The sequence below is a fragment of the Scylla paramamosain genome, chromosome 11 (assembly GCF_035594125.1).
Source record: "Scylla paramamosain isolate STU-SP2022 chromosome 11, ASM3559412v1, whole genome shotgun sequence".
Taxonomy (NCBI): Eukaryota; Metazoa; Arthropoda; class Malacostraca; order Decapoda; family Portunidae; genus Scylla; species Scylla paramamosain.
Window position 1 is genome coordinate 4,615,001 of NC_087161.1, and position 17,347 is coordinate 4,632,347.

General features: G+C 42.4%; 1 protein-coding gene across 1 annotated transcript in view; it reads left to right on the forward strand.

The window, feature by feature from the left end:
* LOC135104851 (kinesin-like protein KIF21A) overlaps positions 1-17,347 on the forward strand; it is a 138,679-nt gene that overhangs the window by 91,505 nt on the left and 29,827 nt on the right. The window contains 12 exon segments of the mRNA XM_064012533.1: positions 268-445; positions 1,064-1,172; positions 4,466-4,668; positions 5,611-5,797; positions 6,387-6,563; positions 6,998-7,231; positions 9,639-9,680; positions 10,985-11,157; positions 11,583-11,804; positions 12,958-13,195; positions 13,750-13,885; positions 16,652-16,762. Of these exon segments, the coding sequence (XP_063868603.1) occupies positions 268-445; positions 1,064-1,172; positions 4,466-4,668; positions 5,611-5,797; positions 6,387-6,563; positions 6,998-7,231; positions 9,639-9,680; positions 10,985-11,157; positions 11,583-11,804; positions 12,958-13,195; positions 13,750-13,885; positions 16,652-16,762 (2,010 nt within the window).

The following is a 17,347-nucleotide window of genomic DNA, read 5'->3' on the forward strand; positions in this document are numbered from 1 at the left end:
TTATCTATTAACTCAACTATTTATCCATCTATTATTCCCACTATTTATCTATTTATTAACTCCATTATTTATTTATCTATCACCCCCTACCTACTTATCTATCTACCATTCCCCTATTTATCTCTTATCCCTTCTGTATACCCATCTATTATCACCACTATTTACATATCCCCTCGTATCTATCCATCCATCACCCCCTATTAATCCACCTATCACCTCACCCACTCTCTCGCCACCAGGAAGGGGACGAGGAGGGCGAGGGTGAAGAGGAGAAGGAGGAGAAGGAGGAGGAGGAGGAGGAGGACAGCCGCCAGATGGCATCCCAGAGTTCGAGACACTGACAGCCAAGTTTCATTTCGTGGACCTGGCTGGCTCCGAGAGGCTGAAGAGAACAGGAGCCACGGGGGAGAGGGCCAGGGAGGGTATCTCCATCAACTGTGGTTTGGTGAGTTGGGTGGAGAGAGAGAGAGAGAGAGAGAGAGAGAGAGAGAGAGAGAGAGAGAGAGAGAGAGAGAGAGAGAGAGAATGCCGTATAAGAATGTTAAAGAAACACGAGAAACTTTTTTTTTTTCTCTCGTGTGTGTCGCTATTGACTATATTCTGAAACACTTCTGCGCCGCACCTCCACTACTTTCAGGAGGCTCTATATAGTTGAAATCACACGAGGGGTTTTAAGGGAGTTTTCGCAGTTCTAGTGAGAGATTAACAAGATTTCTACCGCATTAACCGGAGAAACACTCTTGACGATACAGCTAATCATCTCTGAAATCTAATCATCTTTGCATCCGGTTACCGCACTAACCGGAGAAAACACTCTTGACGATACAGCTAATCATCTCTGAAAGCTAATCATCTTTGAAAATAGTGGTGGTGAGAGAGCAAAGCGTTTCAGAATACAGGCCTATATATATATATATATATATATATATATATATATATATATATATATATATATATATATATATATATATATATATATATATATATATATATATATTACTGCATACCACACCATAACACCCTCCCTTCCCTCTTCTCCCCCTCTCCTCCCACCCCCCATCAGCTGGCCCTCGGCAACGTGATCTCAGCCCTGGGGGACGTGAGCAAGAGGGCGTCCCACGTGCCCTACAGAGACTCAAAGCTCACTCGCCTCCTGCAGGATTCACTGGGAGGTGCGTACGACACTTTGGGTTAGGTTAGGTAGGATATTGTTTGGTTAGGTTAGGTTAAGTTAGATAAGATTAGATAATGATACTTTTTTTTAAGAAACATACCATAGTTTAATGCAAGGTTTGTTAGATTAATAGAGTGACGTGATAGATAAGGTAATGTAATACCAGATTAGGTTAAATAAGGTTAAGTAAGGTAAGGAGGTGATAGTAATGATAGCACCTGGTTTATTTATGTAATTTATTTTCTTTTATTTATGTATTCATTCCTATATCTTTATTTTTGTTTTATTTTCACTAATTCATATTTGTTTATTGATCTATTTTATTTATTTTATTAAATTTCATTTCATTTAGCTATTTTGTCTATTTGTTTTATTGTCAACAGCACAGGTAGGCAGCATAACACAGGAGCAAGTGACAAATGAACACAACAATGCATGATAAACGTGTAAGCATTGTGTCACGCTGCGCCACTCTGCCTCATCCCGCCCTGATTGTTGTGTACCAGTAATCCCTCCTTTCGCCGCCCTTTGATGCCTAATCCTTATCATCCCGTTACCTCCCGCCCTGCCCTCGTCCTTCCCCTCTCCTCTTCTCCCTGGCCCACCTACCCTCATCCCCATATCCTCTGCTCCCTGCCTCCCTTCCCCCTCTCCCCTCCTCTCTTATCCTCCCTACGTTTCCTCCCCATCTCCCCGCCTCCTTTCCCCCTCTCCACTCCTCGCCTCCTTCTGTTTCCCGCCTCTCTCTCATCTTCACCCCCCTCCTCTTTTTAACTATGCTTGCACCCTGCTCTCTCTCTCTCTCTCTCTCTCTCTCTCTCTCTCTCTCTCTCTCTCTCTCTCTCTCTCTCTCTCTCTCTCTCTCCGCCACCAGCAATGCTCGTGAATCTTTTATAACAGCACACACACACACACACACACACACACACACACACACACATATGGACATGCATACTGTGTGCTACTACTACTACTACTACTACTACTACTACTACTACTACTACTACTACTACTACTACTACTACTACTATGATTTTCACCACCACCACCACCACTACTACTACTACTACTACTACTACTACTACTACTACTACTACTACTACTACTACTACTACTACTACCATCACTTCTATTCGTCATCAGTGTTAAATACTATGGGAGTTAGGGTCATGCCAGTTAAGTGACTCAGCTCTAGCTCCTCCTCCTCCTCCTCCTCCTCCTCCTCCTCCTCCTCCTCCTCCTCCTCCTCCTCCTATATCTGGCACAGTAAAAAAATGCACAGTAAATCCAATCATATATTCTGCCTCTCATCCCCTCATACTATTAGCCCCTCACGCTTATTTCCTCCCCGCTCCCCTCTCCCTTTCATTCTCTTTCCCCTCCTCTCCCTTCTCTCCTCTCCCATCCTTAATTCTTTCTCTCCTCATCTCCCTTCTCTCCTCTCCCATCCTTAATTCTTTCTCTCCTCATCTCCCTTCTCTCCCCTTTCTCTTCCTCTTTCCCCTTCCCTCTCCCTTCTCTCTCTTACTCCCCTCCCATCTCCTTTCTCGCCACTTCCCTCTCCCTTCTTCTCTTCCCTCCTTTACTCTTTCTCTTCCTCTCTCAACTCCCCTCTCCCTCCTCTTCCACTCCCCTCTCCCATCGATCTCTCGTCTTCCTCATTCTGTATTTTTATTTTTCCCTACCATTCTTTTTATTTATTTACTTTTCTGATCTTTATTTTTCTTATTTTAGTTGTTGCATTGATCTTTTCCTCTTCATCGTTTCTTTCCCTCCGTCCCTCCCTACCTCCCTCCCTCCCTATCTCCCTCCCTCCCCCTTTCTCTAACCACTAAAGGCCATTGACTCTACCAATACGTGCTTATATACGGTCAATGTGTGTGTGTGTGTGTGTGTGTGTGTGTGTGTGTGTGTGTGTGTGTGTGTGTTAGCTTCTTGATTCTCCATTTCCTTCCCTTCCCCTAATCCTTTATTTTGACATAGCTCTCTCTCTCTCTCTCTCTCTCTCTCTCTCTCTCTCTCTCTCTCTCTCTCTCTCTCTCTCTCTCTCTCTCTCTCTCTCTCTCTCTCTCTCTCTCTCCAGTCCTGCTCACCCTATTGTCACACCGTCACCCCATCACCCTATCTTTCACCTTAAGTCACCCAATTCACTAAAAAAACACGTGCATTATCCAAATTGCCGCCATATATCACTCTTCCTCACCCTGACAGTCTCCTTCATTTACCCCAGTCACCTAAAAACACATCATCACCCTATCTATTATTCTTCAGGTATTCCTCACCCTGATAACAAGCTATTACACACACTCCATTCACTTTAATTTAAACACCCTCACCTTATTTCTCATCCTATGACTCTTCTTCATCCTGGTAATTTCCGTTCATACACCCTATTCACCCTGTCAGATGTTCTACCTATTTGTAATCCTTTCAAGGCAAAATATGCTCCATAAAAATCCTATATACATAATTTTCACCCTAAACCACACCCTAATGCTATCTTTCACCCTGGCAACCTTTTATCCACACCTTGTTCATCTTAATATTGTTTTCTCATCCTATTTAGTAACCCCAGAATCCTCCTGCACCCTGATAATCTCCTTACACACCCTGTTCATCCTAAAAGTACATCATCATTCTGTTTCTCACCCTGCACAGGTAACAGTCACATCCTCACCCTGTTTCTCTCACCCTCACTATGTTTACACCCCGTTTCTCACACCCTCATTCTTTTTCACCATTTCTCACACCATCCTATCTACACCCTGTTTCTCTCACCCTCACCCTTTTTCCACCCTATTCCTCACATTCTCATCCTATTTATCACACCCTTACCCTGTTTTTCATACCTTCACCCTGTCTACATCCTCTTTCTTGCACTCTCATCCTGTCTACACCCTATTTTTCATACCCTTACCCTATCTGCACTCTGTTTCCTCACACCCTGACTGTTTCACCCTATATCTCACATCCTTACCTTGTTTCTCACTGTCTTACTGTGTCTGCACCTTATTTTTACATCCTCACCTATTTCTCACATCCTTACTTTGTTTCTCATCCCCTTATTCTGTTTTTTCACCCCCACACTGTTTCTCACTCCCTCATCCTGTTTCTCACCCTCTCACCCTGTTTCTCAACCCATTTTTCATTCCCTCGCCCTGTTTCTCACCCTGTTTCTCACTCCCTCACCCCATGTCCCATCCCCCACACCATGTTTCTCACCTCCTCACCCTGTATTCCATCCCACTCACCCTGTTTCTTACCCCTCACTCTTTCTCTCCCCCTGTACAGGCAACAGTCGCACCCTGATGATTGCCTGTGTCTCCCCGAGTGACACAGACTTCATGGAGACGCTGAACACCCTGAAGTATGCTAACCGCGCCCGCAACATCAAGAACAAGGTGATGGTGAACCAGGACAAGGCAAGCAAGGCCATCGCCATCCTGCGCCAGGAGATACAGCAGCTCAGGGTGGAACTGATGGAGTACAAGCAGGTAGGAAGGATGGAAGGTGGTGGTGGTGGTGGTGGTGGTAGGGGATGTAAATTAAAGTACAGGTGAAGAAATGATAGAGTATAAGGAGGTAAGGGGAGGAAGGAAGAAAGGTGGAGGTGATGGAGTCCAGGTAGGTAATGGAAGGATGGAAGGTGGTGAGGGTTAAGTACAGGTGAGGAATCAATTAAGTACAAGCAGGTAGGAGGGAAGAAAGGTGGTGATGGGGATATGTACAGATGAGGAAGGGATGGAGTATTTACAAGCAGGTTAGGAAAGGAAGAAAGGAAGGTGGTGGGTTTTTAAAAGTACAGGTGAGGAACTGATGGACTACAAGCAGGTATGAAGGATAGAAGGTGGAAGGGATTTGTAGTACAGGTGATAAAATTGAAGGCATTAGATTGATTCTGGAGTACTACTTGAATGAGTGAAGTGTATTGCAGTACTAATTATTGTTATTGTAATCAGGGTGTTGCAGGATTGTCCATGAGTCTGTCCCTTTCCACCAGGGGCTGACAGGGCTAGGAGTGTGTATGAGTGTGTGGTGCTTCGTCTAGGCTGCCCCATGAGGAATTGCTGGCCTGGTATATAGATAGATAGATAGATAGGTAAATTATTTACTTGCCTATCCTTTTATGTAAGAGGAGTTCTGGCTAAGGGAAACAAAAAAAAGGGAGAAAACAGCCTGCTCACTGAAGGTTTATGTATGTATGTATGAATGCAAGTGTATGTATTTTAAGTCATTTCAGAACTGGACCTCCTGTAAAATAACCTCAAGGACTAACACTTCACTCAACACTCCTTAAGCTCACCACATCCCCTCTCAATCCCCTTGAAACTCACCCCAAAACATCCCAAAACTCACCCCAAGACACTCCACTCCTCCACTCTAAACACAGACACCTCCCCCAACCCCTAACTTCACCAATACCTCTCACTCCCCAGGGCAAGAGGATAGTTGGGGAGGACGGCTCAGAGGCTGTAAATGACATGTACCACGAGAACCAGATGCTGTCATCAGAGATCACTAACATGCGGACGAGACTCAAGGCTCTGCAGGAGACGGTGGAGGTGCTCACTGCAAAGAACACGGCACTGCTGGCGGAGAAGGCGACCAGCGGATGGATCACATGTGGGTGTATGGGTGTGGGTGTGGAAGAGAGAGAGTGTATGTAGGGTGTGTTTGCTTGAATTTGCTGGCATTGCAGTTGTGTTTGCTGTTTCTTTGCCTTTTTACATGTATAAGTGTTGATATTTTTGTTTGTTTTTCAATCTCACATCTTGTTAGTATGTATTAAGGTCTGTCAGTAAAACATCTAATCTAATCTGTGGGTTCGTAGGATGTGAGTGTGTGTATGGAGTGGGTGTGGGTGTGTGGGTGTGGATGAGAGAGGAAGGGAGAGAGGAAAAGAGTGTGTAGGGTGTGGGTGTGTGCGTGTGTAGGAGGTAATGATGGGTGTATGGATGTATGGGCATGGGTGTGAGTGTATAGGGTGTGTAGGTATAGAATTATGGGTGTATGGGATGTATGAATGGATATAATATTGCTACAGTCATGGTAAGAAATAAAAAAATGAGAAAAAAATTAAATTTAGCAGCAATAAGTGATGAGTAAGTGATGTATAGAACTCAAATATTTACTTACACATGTCCATATCTCCCAAGTATCAGTGTTCACGAATATTTTTTACTTCAACCATCTCCCGTTTTCTTCCTGGCAGCGGGTGAGGGGTCAGACATGGCAGCAGTGATCCAGGGGTACCTCAAGGAGATAGAGGAGCTGCGGGCCAAGCTGTGTGAGAGTGAGAACCTGTGCCAGCAGCTGAGGAAGCAACTCAACAACCGCGCCAACAACCCTGCCAGGCTCTCCATGTCCCCCCTCCACGTCCCCATGTCAGGTGAGAGGGAGGTGTGCGTTGCTATTACTGAATCATCATCATCTTATTTTTCTGTTGTATGCTGAATTATCATCGTTGCCATCATTATAATTTTTTTCTCACATTTTCTTACCAGGGGAGGGAATGTGTATTGGTACAAGTGAATTCCCATCATCACTATCACCATCACCATCTTTTTGTTTAACATCATTATTTTCCCTTATGGTCGGATCGTTTATGAGTCTCTGCCACTTTTTTGCAGTTTTTAATGATCTCTTCTTTCATGTTCATCCTTGTCATGTCTTCCTCCACACACCATCCACAGTCTTTTCAACTTTTTCCAACTCTAAAGTGGATGGAAGTGAAATTGTACATTCTTTCACTTACAACTAAACATAACGATCTAGAGAGAAAGGTAAATTTTTAATATCTGACCATTATCTTTTCCCTTGCAGGTTCAATGTATGAGTGTGTGGAGGAGGGCCAGACCTTCACCCAGCTGATTGAGGAGGCCAAGCGAGACCTCCAACGCGACCTGCAGGAGGTGAAGAGGAAGAAGAGGACCTCAGGGGGCTCTGGGGGTGAGGACGATGATGATGATGAAGAGGAAGAGGAGGACAATGAGGAAGAGGAGGAAGGAGAGATGGAGGAGAATTATGAGAGCTCAGATGAAAGTGGGGAGGATAAAGGTGAGTTTTGATTGTGTGTGTTTGTTTTGTGTGTGTTGTGTGGATAAGTGGTTGAAGTGGAAGTGTTTGGACTTTGCCACAAACCTCTTTTCCACTTTTATTCTTTTTTATCTAGCCCTTCATAACCAAGTAAAATAAAATCCTGCTATTAACTTCTCCATCTACTCTTCTATCCTTCTCCTAGTTTCTCATAACCAAATCAGATATAATCTTCCATGATAGATATGAAAGCACCATCTGTCCACTAAGGGTCCAGGCAGCACCTGAGTTCTTGAGGTGTAGTGTAGGATAGCAGGTTGTATAATGACAGGTTAGCTAGCTGTAGTCTTATGCCTAGTTTCGTATAACCTTAAGTATGCTGCACCTGTGTAGCTTCATAGACCAGTGCATCCACAACACAAGAGAAGATCCGATGAGTACTTAGGATGAGAGACCAAGAATGTTTGAATGTCTTGTTATAGTAAAAATGGTGCTCCCTTCCCAGTCACTAGCAGCAGCAATAGTACAGTAATGGTCATACAAAGAGCATAAAAGTTCCAGGAGTTTTAAAGAGTACAAGTGTACATTAGGCATTTTGTAAATTGCAATAATAATGTACAGGTGAATCATGATTTACTAATCATGCTCCTTGAAAACATTTGCTAATTTGGAAACTGTAAACCATAGTCTGCTGTATATTCTGAATCTTTCCTTTAAATACAATTTCTATACTTTTGAGAGAATTTATTTAAAGACTTCTTCATAGTGTAAAAAAAACTGCATTTGTAAATCACAAAGAGCAGAATACTTCACTTATAACTTTAGAAATTTGTAAATCAAGCATTCACAAATCACTATTCACCTGTACAGTACAATGCATATCATAGTGGTAACAGTACAGCAGTAGAGGAGATGAGCAGTAGCCACCAGTAGGCAGCGCTTACCCACCACCAGTCACCAGTGCTCAGTGTTGAGGCAAAGAGGGACACACCACCTCATGTGAAGGCAAACAGCTCACTGGGAGTTCAGTTCAGTTTGGTGCAGGATACACAACACAAGAGGAGATCCGATGAGTACTTAGGATGAGGGCAGATAGACAGACTGACATACGGCCATAGACTAAAACCAACCAATAAAATGTGTAAATAAGCAGGAAAATTCAATGGCACATCCAAGCAGAGTATAAAAGAATGTGAAACTAGGAGATAAAGGTAGGTAAATATACAGAAACAATAATTCAGTAAGAGACAATAAAGAATATAAAAGAAAGAAGAAACCAGCAGATATAAATAGTTAAGCAGAAATAAGAGCTTAGTGAAATTTGCTAAATAAAGTGCTCATGGAAGAGGAAACAGTCACTTATTAAGTATAATAACAAATAAATACCAACATCTATACAAGACAAAGAGACCTGGGTAAAGATAACTGGACACAAAAATACAAATTATACAAACATAAATAAAGAGAAATGGACACAAAAATACAAAATACACAGATATAAATAACAAAGATAAACGAGCACAAAAATACAAATAATACAGACACAGATAATAGAGATAAATGATCATAATAGAAGTTGCTGTAATATATAAAAAAGAAAAAAAAAACAAGAACATCTGAAAGACTCGAGCACTAGTAGAGTCACCAGAAGAATACAGTGAACAACATACAAACGAACAAACAAATTAGCACGACCAGACTAGCAAGGACAAAAGAAAACAAGTAAATACAGGTACAGTAATACGCAGGCCAAGAAAATATACATGGACAGACACATAGACTCCATTATAAAGACAGACAGACAAGTTGTATACAAACACACAGACTCCATTATAAAGACAGACAGACAAGTTGTATACAAACACAGACCCCATTATAAAAGCAGACAGACAAGTTGTATACAAATACACATATTTAAAATTTTATGCATTCATACATACATACATTCATGATTTCGTCTGTATAGAATATAGGAAGTACTCGCACACACACACACACACACACACACACACACACACACACACACACACACACACACACACACACACACACACACACACACACACACACACACACACACACACACACACACACACACACACACATTGTTAGGTAGAAGTAGATATGGAGACAGCTTATAAGCTAGATGTAAGCCATTTATATTACATCTAGTCGAATACACACACACACAGACACACACGCACATGGCAAGGCAGATGGACGAGCCTCTTAGTGTGTAGCCTGTGTTCGCCAAGCAGCAAGTAGGTACAGGGATGTGCCTCACTGTCCTGGTGTGTGGTGTGTGAGTGGTCTCAGTCCTGCCCAAAGATTGATCTCTGTGAGGTTTAATTACTCAGACACACACACACTCACACACCAACCATTAACTCCCTCGCTCTGCCCTCCACGCTGCCTCTCTGACTCACAGATGAGGACGACGACTCAGACTTGGAGGAGGAGGTTCCCAGAGGTAGGAAGACGCACCACCTCGCACTCAATCACTCCCTCATTCCCTCATGTACTCACTTTTTTGCACCCATTGACAACTGTGTGATTTTGTTTTGGTCTGTTTTATTTTTTTTTTCTCATGCCTATAGCATCCATAGGCTTAGATGTTTAGCCTGCAAGAGCTTTTTTTTATATTCTTAGTAAATAATCATCACTTTTAAAAGTGTATTTGTTTTTACCACCAGCTGATATTTTGTTTATTATGTGTGTTGCTGTGTTTGTCATTTACCAGGAATGTGTTTACCATTCATAGCTATACATATTTTTCCCCATGATGATTTTTATTGTACTCTGCACCATTATTTTGATGCACGAGAACTGCTTACCTTTCTATACATGCCCTCCCATGTGGTTAGTACTTGTGGTGCAGACAAAATAAATCATTCAATCTACCTTTATCCCTTATTCCTTTACTCTCTCACAGGTTTCATCTGCCCTTTATCTGCAACATGTTCCTCTACTCAAATCCTGTTTCTTTTATATCTCTCTTCAAACAGTCTCAGTCAGCCTACTTTTATTCCTTATTTCTTTACTCTCACAAGTTTCATCTGTCATTTATTTTTACCCTATTTCCCTACTCAGATTCTTCTTTTGTTTCTCTCTTCCTCATTCTGTATCATCTCATCTATGTATCCTATCCCTCATTTCTCAAAGTACTCATTCTATCACTCATGAAACTGGACTTAATCTTTAACATTTCACTCATCCTCTCTACACCTTGCCTCCATCCCTGTATTTATCTTCCTCACTCTGTTTCATTGCATAGATCTCTTCCCTCTCTTCTCAAAACACTGTAACATCACTCATTATCTCTCCTCATGTCAAGACTTAATCATTGACACCTGACACATTCTCTCCTTTCATCTCCATCCCCTTGTTGTTGTGGTCAATAAAACTATCTATTTATCTACCTATCTATCTATTCATCTATCTATCTATCTATCTATCTGTCTCCCTTCCTCACTTTGTATTATCTTGTATCATCCTTCACTACTCAAAATACTCAGCAAAAATGCCAACAAACTCTTCTCCACACCACTATCACTCCTCACCACATCACCACCACATCACTACATCACCACCACTATCCCAGCACACTTCCATACACCATCACTAATGTTCTTGTTACCACCACCAGCATCCCAGCAGTTCCCCACACCCCCACATTATCACTAACACTCACCACCACCACATCACACCACACCATCATCCCAGCACACCACCACACACTGCCACTAACATTCCGCCACCACCCTATCTGAACAGAGAACTACAATGAGGAACTTGCCGAGTTGACCAGCGAGATCTCCATCAAGCAGAAGTTGATTGAGGGGCTGGAGCAGAGTCAGCGCCGCCTGGAGACCATGAGGCACCAGTATGAAGAGAAGCTTAATGTCCTCATGAACCGCATCCGAGCCACGCAGGAGGAGAGGGACAAGGTGAGAGAGGGAGGGAAGGGATGAGGTATGAGGGAGGGAGTGAGGAGGTGAATAAGAGGAGAACAAGGTGAGGAAAGGAGGGAAAAGGATAAGGGAGTGGTTGGCAATGCTTTTATGTCTTCACTGAGGGAAAAAGGAGGGAATGGATGTGTGAGAGAGTTAGTGGATGAGGTGAGGGAAGGAGGGAGTGGATAAGGTGAGGGAGGGAGGAGGTGGATAAGATGTGATGTTTTACTATCTCTTTGCTGGTTTTCTTGCTTGTAGAGGGAAATATGAGGGAGTGGATAAAGTATGAGTGAGTGAGGGAGAGTGAGATGATAAGTGAGCTGAGTGGGAATAGATGGGAATGTTTTAATATCCACTGAAAGGACACCTAACTGATCCCAAACACACAGCAAACCACACACCACCATTCCTTCCATCAGGTGATTGCCAACATCAAGTCGAGCAGCCACGCTGGGGATGACAAGGTGAAGGCGGTGAAGCAGGAGTACGAGAGGAAGATCAACACCATGCAGAATGAACTGAAGAAGCTGCAGGCGGCACAGAAGGAGCACTCCAAGCTGATGCGGGAGCGAGACCAGCATGAGAGGCAGCTGAGGACACTGAAAGGAGACCTGGCTGAGATGAAGAGGACCAAAGTCAGGGTGAGCTGAGAGGAGGGACAATAACCAGTAGGATTTGGAGAAGGCTAAGATTCAGAAGGATGAGGATTATGAAAAGGATTGTAAAAAAAGGTCCTTAATCATTACTGTTTCTTCCCATGCTCAATTAAATTGTCTGCAGAAAGTTTAGGTTAAGAAAGTTAATGTAAGGAGGAAAAGATGCTACTCAGTTCAGAATTCAAATGAGTGGTGAGGAGAAACAACAGGTGAAGGTGTGCTAGGGCGCAAAAAAGCAAGAAAGAGTGAGAGGATGGGAGAGAGAGTACTGGGTAGGGAATAAAATGTAATGTAAAGATGCTGAAAAAAGTGAGAGGGAGGGAAAAAAAGTGCAGGATAGGGAATGAGAGATAATGTAAAGATGCTGAGAAAAGTGAGAGTGAGAAAGGGAAGGAAAGAAAGTGCAGGATAGGGAATGAATGTAAAGAGGAAGTTTAGGAGTGATAAGGTGAAGAGGAAGAGGTACTGGTTTATTCAGAATTCTAATCCAATGAGGAGAAGGAATACCTATGTAGGCTGAGGATGTGTTGGAGAGAGTGAAGGAAGTGAATATATACAAGTAGTTTGTTGGTTGACTTTTATTATGTTTGAATAGGAACAGGTTTGGCAGTGAATAAAATCAAGGAATAAAGATAGTAATGAATGAAAAGTGAGACTAATTGATTGATTAACTGACTGTCCTTTGGCACAACAATACAAAATGGCTAAAATTCCATAGATAAAAATAAAATCAATCCATCCCTAAGTAAAAAAAAATACATGGACATTCCAATACAGTCTCCTTAAAAAAAAATGCATAAAGATTCTAATCAATTCTTACATTACATAGTAACATAAGAAAATAAGGGAAGCTGCAAGAAGCCATCAGGCCTACACATGGCAGTCAGTCCCTGTATGAAACACATCCATCTATTTCCACTTATCATTCCCATCCATAAATCTGTCTAATCTTTCAAGCCTCCTTAATGAATCAGCACTAACAACTCAATTACAGATGGATTACATGAAGAACCTAACTCAATTTTCCCCCCCAAAAAAAAAAAAAGAAAATACATTGGTATTCTAACCCAGCCTCCTTAAATGAAAAAACTAAATAAAAATACCATGAAATTCTAACCCTGCCTTCTTTATCCCTCAGCTGATGAACAAGATGAAGGAGGACAACACAAGAGCAAAGCAGGAGGAGCTCAAGAAGAACAAGGAGATCGCCCAGCTGCGTAAGGCATCCCGCAAGCAGGAGACCTACATCAAGAGCCTGGAGGCAGAGAACAGGCTGAAGAACGTGGTGCTGAAGCGGAAGACGGAGGAGCTCGCAGTGCTGAAGAAGGCGCCTAGGCCGGGACTCAGTGGGAAGGCTTCTGGCAGGCTGAGGAGGAGTGAGTCTGGTGTTGGTGTTGGTGGTGGTGTTTCGGGGTAGTGTTTAGGGGGTTTTGGGGTATTTGGGGGCATTTTTTAGTTGTTTGGGGGTGTTTTCATAGGGGAGGGGGGGCTTGGAGTGTTTTGTTGTGTTTTTGGTGTGGGGAGGTTTCAAAGATGCTGAGGTGGAGTGTGTGGTGGTGAGAGAAGGCTTGTGTGAGGCAGAGGAGTAAATGTGTGCGTGGTGGTGGTGGTAGTGGTGGTGATGGTGCTCGTGGGTGTGGTGTGAGGGGACAAAGTAGTTGTATTAGTGTATCTTGCAGTGAACAAAGAGCTACTGTAGTGAATTCTGGGTATAAGGTTGTAATTTTTGAGGTCTGTTAGTGAGGTCTTGTTAGTATATGAGGTGGTGAGTGTACAGTGGTGGGAGGGAAGGAGGTAGCTATATATGTGTATCTAACAATGTACAAGGAGTTAAGTTAACGAAGTATGGTCTGGGTATGAGATTGTAACTGTATGAGACCAACTAGTATTGTCAGTACATAAGGTGGTAACTGTGTTTTGGTGCTGGCAGGGATAGGAGCAGGAGCATCGGCCGTCACGTTCTCCCCCAAAGTGGCCAAGCAGAAGTGGCAGACGCTGGAGCAAAACATCAACAAGGTGGCATACAACAAGCAGACAGTCAGCAGCATGGAGCGTGACATGGAGAGGTGAGTGTTGGTCCTTCTCGGCATCCCTACTGCCTGTCATGCCATCTCCCTGTGTCCTCTGATGCTGCTTACCACTGCTGCTTTCATTAACATCTCCAGTATTGCTTTGTGTATCTTGTGTTTTCTATTCTTTCTGTCCCTACAGTCTGCCATGCTCCTCCCTGTGTCCTCTAATGTTGCTCACTACTACTGTCTCCATCAACCCTTTCACTGCGGTATGCAGCAATTCACATCAATAAAAGCAATGTATGGAGTTTTTCCAGTGTCTACAAGAAAGCTATAAAAAAGAAGAGATTTTGCACAATTTCTAGCCAGTACATTGGTTGAAGGTGGCTGTACAACAAGAAAAGATGTTTCAGAGTGGTTAGTAATTAAAGAAAAGTGCAAATGGTAGTAAAAGGGTTAACATCTCCACTATTCCAGTATTGCTTTGTGTGTCTTATCTTTTAACCCTCTTCTTACTAATAGTAATACGACACATTGAGCAACCCTGTATGGTTTCAGAAAGTGAAGATAAAACAGCAGGATTTAAAAATTTGGAACTATTTAATTAGTCCATTTGTCAGTGATGCCTTTCAAATAGTCATCTCACTCCAGACAATTTTATTATGCTTGAGGAGAAACAATAAGAGTTGACAGGTTAAACTTAGTGCCATCCTCCAGCTTTATTTATAGAACTTTATAGAATCCTAGCATCCTGCAAATCCTGCTGATAGTAGTTCCTCACACACTCCAGGTTACTGACATTCCTTAAGCCACCTTTAGGTATCCTTTGCAACACACAGTAAGCTTGGAGGACCTTGCAGCAGCACTAATTAGCGTATATCAGAATCCTACATATCTCACATTCCTTTTGTCCCTCCCTCATCTTCCATTGTCTTGTTCTCTGCACCTTGCATCACTGCTTTGATCTGTGCTGGCCAGACCCATACTGCAGCCTTCATATCTCTGCAAACCTTAACTTATGAATGGTGAAAAGTAGAGTTCTAATTAGGAAAGCTGTATTTTATGAGTAAACATAGTAGTGTGAAGCATATCATTGAAGCTTATGTACTGTAGCCTTGCAAGAACATAATAGTTTTGATGCGTGAGTGGAATTCAGACGATGCATGTAAAAATTATGACTTGAACATACCTCACCAGATCCAGAAGAAAATGGGATGATAGATAACTTATAAGTAAATCTGATCTGTGTCTTTTCCAGTGTAGTGTTCACCAGTTTTCTTTGTCTTGTGATTTACCATTATTTGCGAGAATATAACTTTTTGGGCTTTAAATAAGAAAGGTTGTGTATGTACAGAGAGAGAGGGTTCTTTTTCTTGTGGTTTCTTGTTTAGCTAATGTGCATGAGAAAGAGAGAGTAGGAGAGATGAGTTTGCCTGCTGTACTCAGCTTAGCTCGGCCTCCCCCTGCAAGTAACACTGACCTGACAACGCATAGGAGATCAGTGGTTATGCTTTCAGAATAACCACTTTCAGAATAGTTTTATTGCTTTGTGTGCCAGGACCATGTTTTGCCTAGCTGAGGTAATGGTGCACCAGCTGGCTCCACACATTGTGCTTCAGTATTTGTCCATGAGCTGATGCTTTGTAAATAATGGCAGCATAAAGTACAGGATTGTTGAAAAAAAAAAAAAAATGAGTATAAATTCTCACTCTTTTGTATATTTGTGAATGATGCATGAAAACCTGATCTCTTGAAACAGTTGCATGGCCAAGTATGAAAAGTTTACAGTGCAGTGTCAAGATGACTTGAGAAAGATTATCTTCAAAAAATACATTAATTTTAAGTTGCTCCTTCAAAGAATATCACTAATAAGGATATATTTATGGTAAGTTAATAAAGAGTGTAAATGATATGTAGGTAAACTATTGTTGTTGCTGCCTCTGTTATTGCTGCTGTTGCTGTTGATTTGGTTGCTCTTATTGTCAGTGATGATTCCCTTTGTTGTTGTTGCTGGTGCTGCTAGAACTGACTGGCAGCGTTCGAGTTGGCTGTAATGTGCTAGTGCTTGTTCAGTGTCCTGATTCAGCCTGGGTGTGTAGTCGTCAGTGGAGGACAGCTGAAGTTTTTGTTCAGTGCGAGGTGCAGTGATTTTCGGGTCTCAATGTGGGAGGATCTTTCTCTGTGCCCATTGTCGAAGGATAAATCACAAAGAAGAACAGAAATGTTTGGAATGACAGTCAGGTAAAGAGCATTAGCAAAACTTAGGATGACTGAAGGATGTGTCTCATTCAATGAAGAATTAAAGGTTATGTAAAGTATTCAAAACATTTTGTTGCATGGATGCGGTGACTCTGCTTCAACAAACGTGTGTATATGTGTGTGCGTGTGTATGTGTGTGTGTGTTGTTCCTTGGTCAGGACCAGTCAGAAGTTTGTCATTAGTGACAATTATTCATAACTTTTTATATCTTTAGTTAGTATGACTGAAATATTTTTGCTTTTTTTACAAAAGCATTGCATTCCTGGCATGCTGTGTGGCACATGAAAATGCAGTATTGTACAACACAAATTTTTTTAAGGTGTCAGAAACCTTGAATTGGTCATGCAGAAAAGGACATCCCAAAATTTGAGACACCAGGAGCTCCATGGCCGGCCAGACACTGGTGTCACTCATCTGCAACATTCTGCTGTTGCTTTAAAATTCTACAAGATTGCATCCAAAAAGCTGCACCACGGAGTCAAATCGTGGCATTCTCATTTGCCTCATCATCTCAGAAGTAACAGTCTTATCTTCTCTCATCCTTTAATGATTTTGTCGCAGTGACTTAGTAATGTCAGCATGGCAGCTACACTGGGTGGTGGAGAGCTGCCTGAGTGTGCTGCTGGCACTGGTGGCATTGGTGTCAGTGTTGTGGATGACCTTCCGTCATTGGTGAGTAGCGGCTGAGCGGAGTGTGAGGCAAGACCTGATTCTGAGTAAATGGAAGAAAAATCCAGCGCTTGACTGGATGCTGATCTTGATGGCTTTGATATGGTGTTGGTTGTGTTGAAATTAAGACATGGTGGAAACATGATGCTGTGATCAAAGGGTTATAATTTCCTGTGAGCTTGTAGGCCGCTGTACAAGTGGAAGTATTACTAGTGATTGACTGGTGCTGCTTGTTAGTTAGATTGCATTTATCCAGGGTGTCTGGCATGGCTGTAACACTGTAATGCTCCCAGTGTCCTGATGTCTGAAAGATACAACCTGCTCCTCCAAACCCATTGAATGCTTCCCTGTCCACTGAAAACATAAACATTGAAGGAGTCAACAACAGTAGCAGTAAAGAAGTGATATGACACTCAGTAGTAATATTAACAGAAGAGCAGCAGTGATCATAGTAAAAACAACCACAACAACACCTCATTTTCTCTCACCTCAGTTTTCCTCCATTAATGGAGTGTCCAGCTGCAGTATTGCATCTCTTGCTGTCTTTTACTGTTCTTCTCATGATTACTGCTTTTCTCTTAGTGCTAA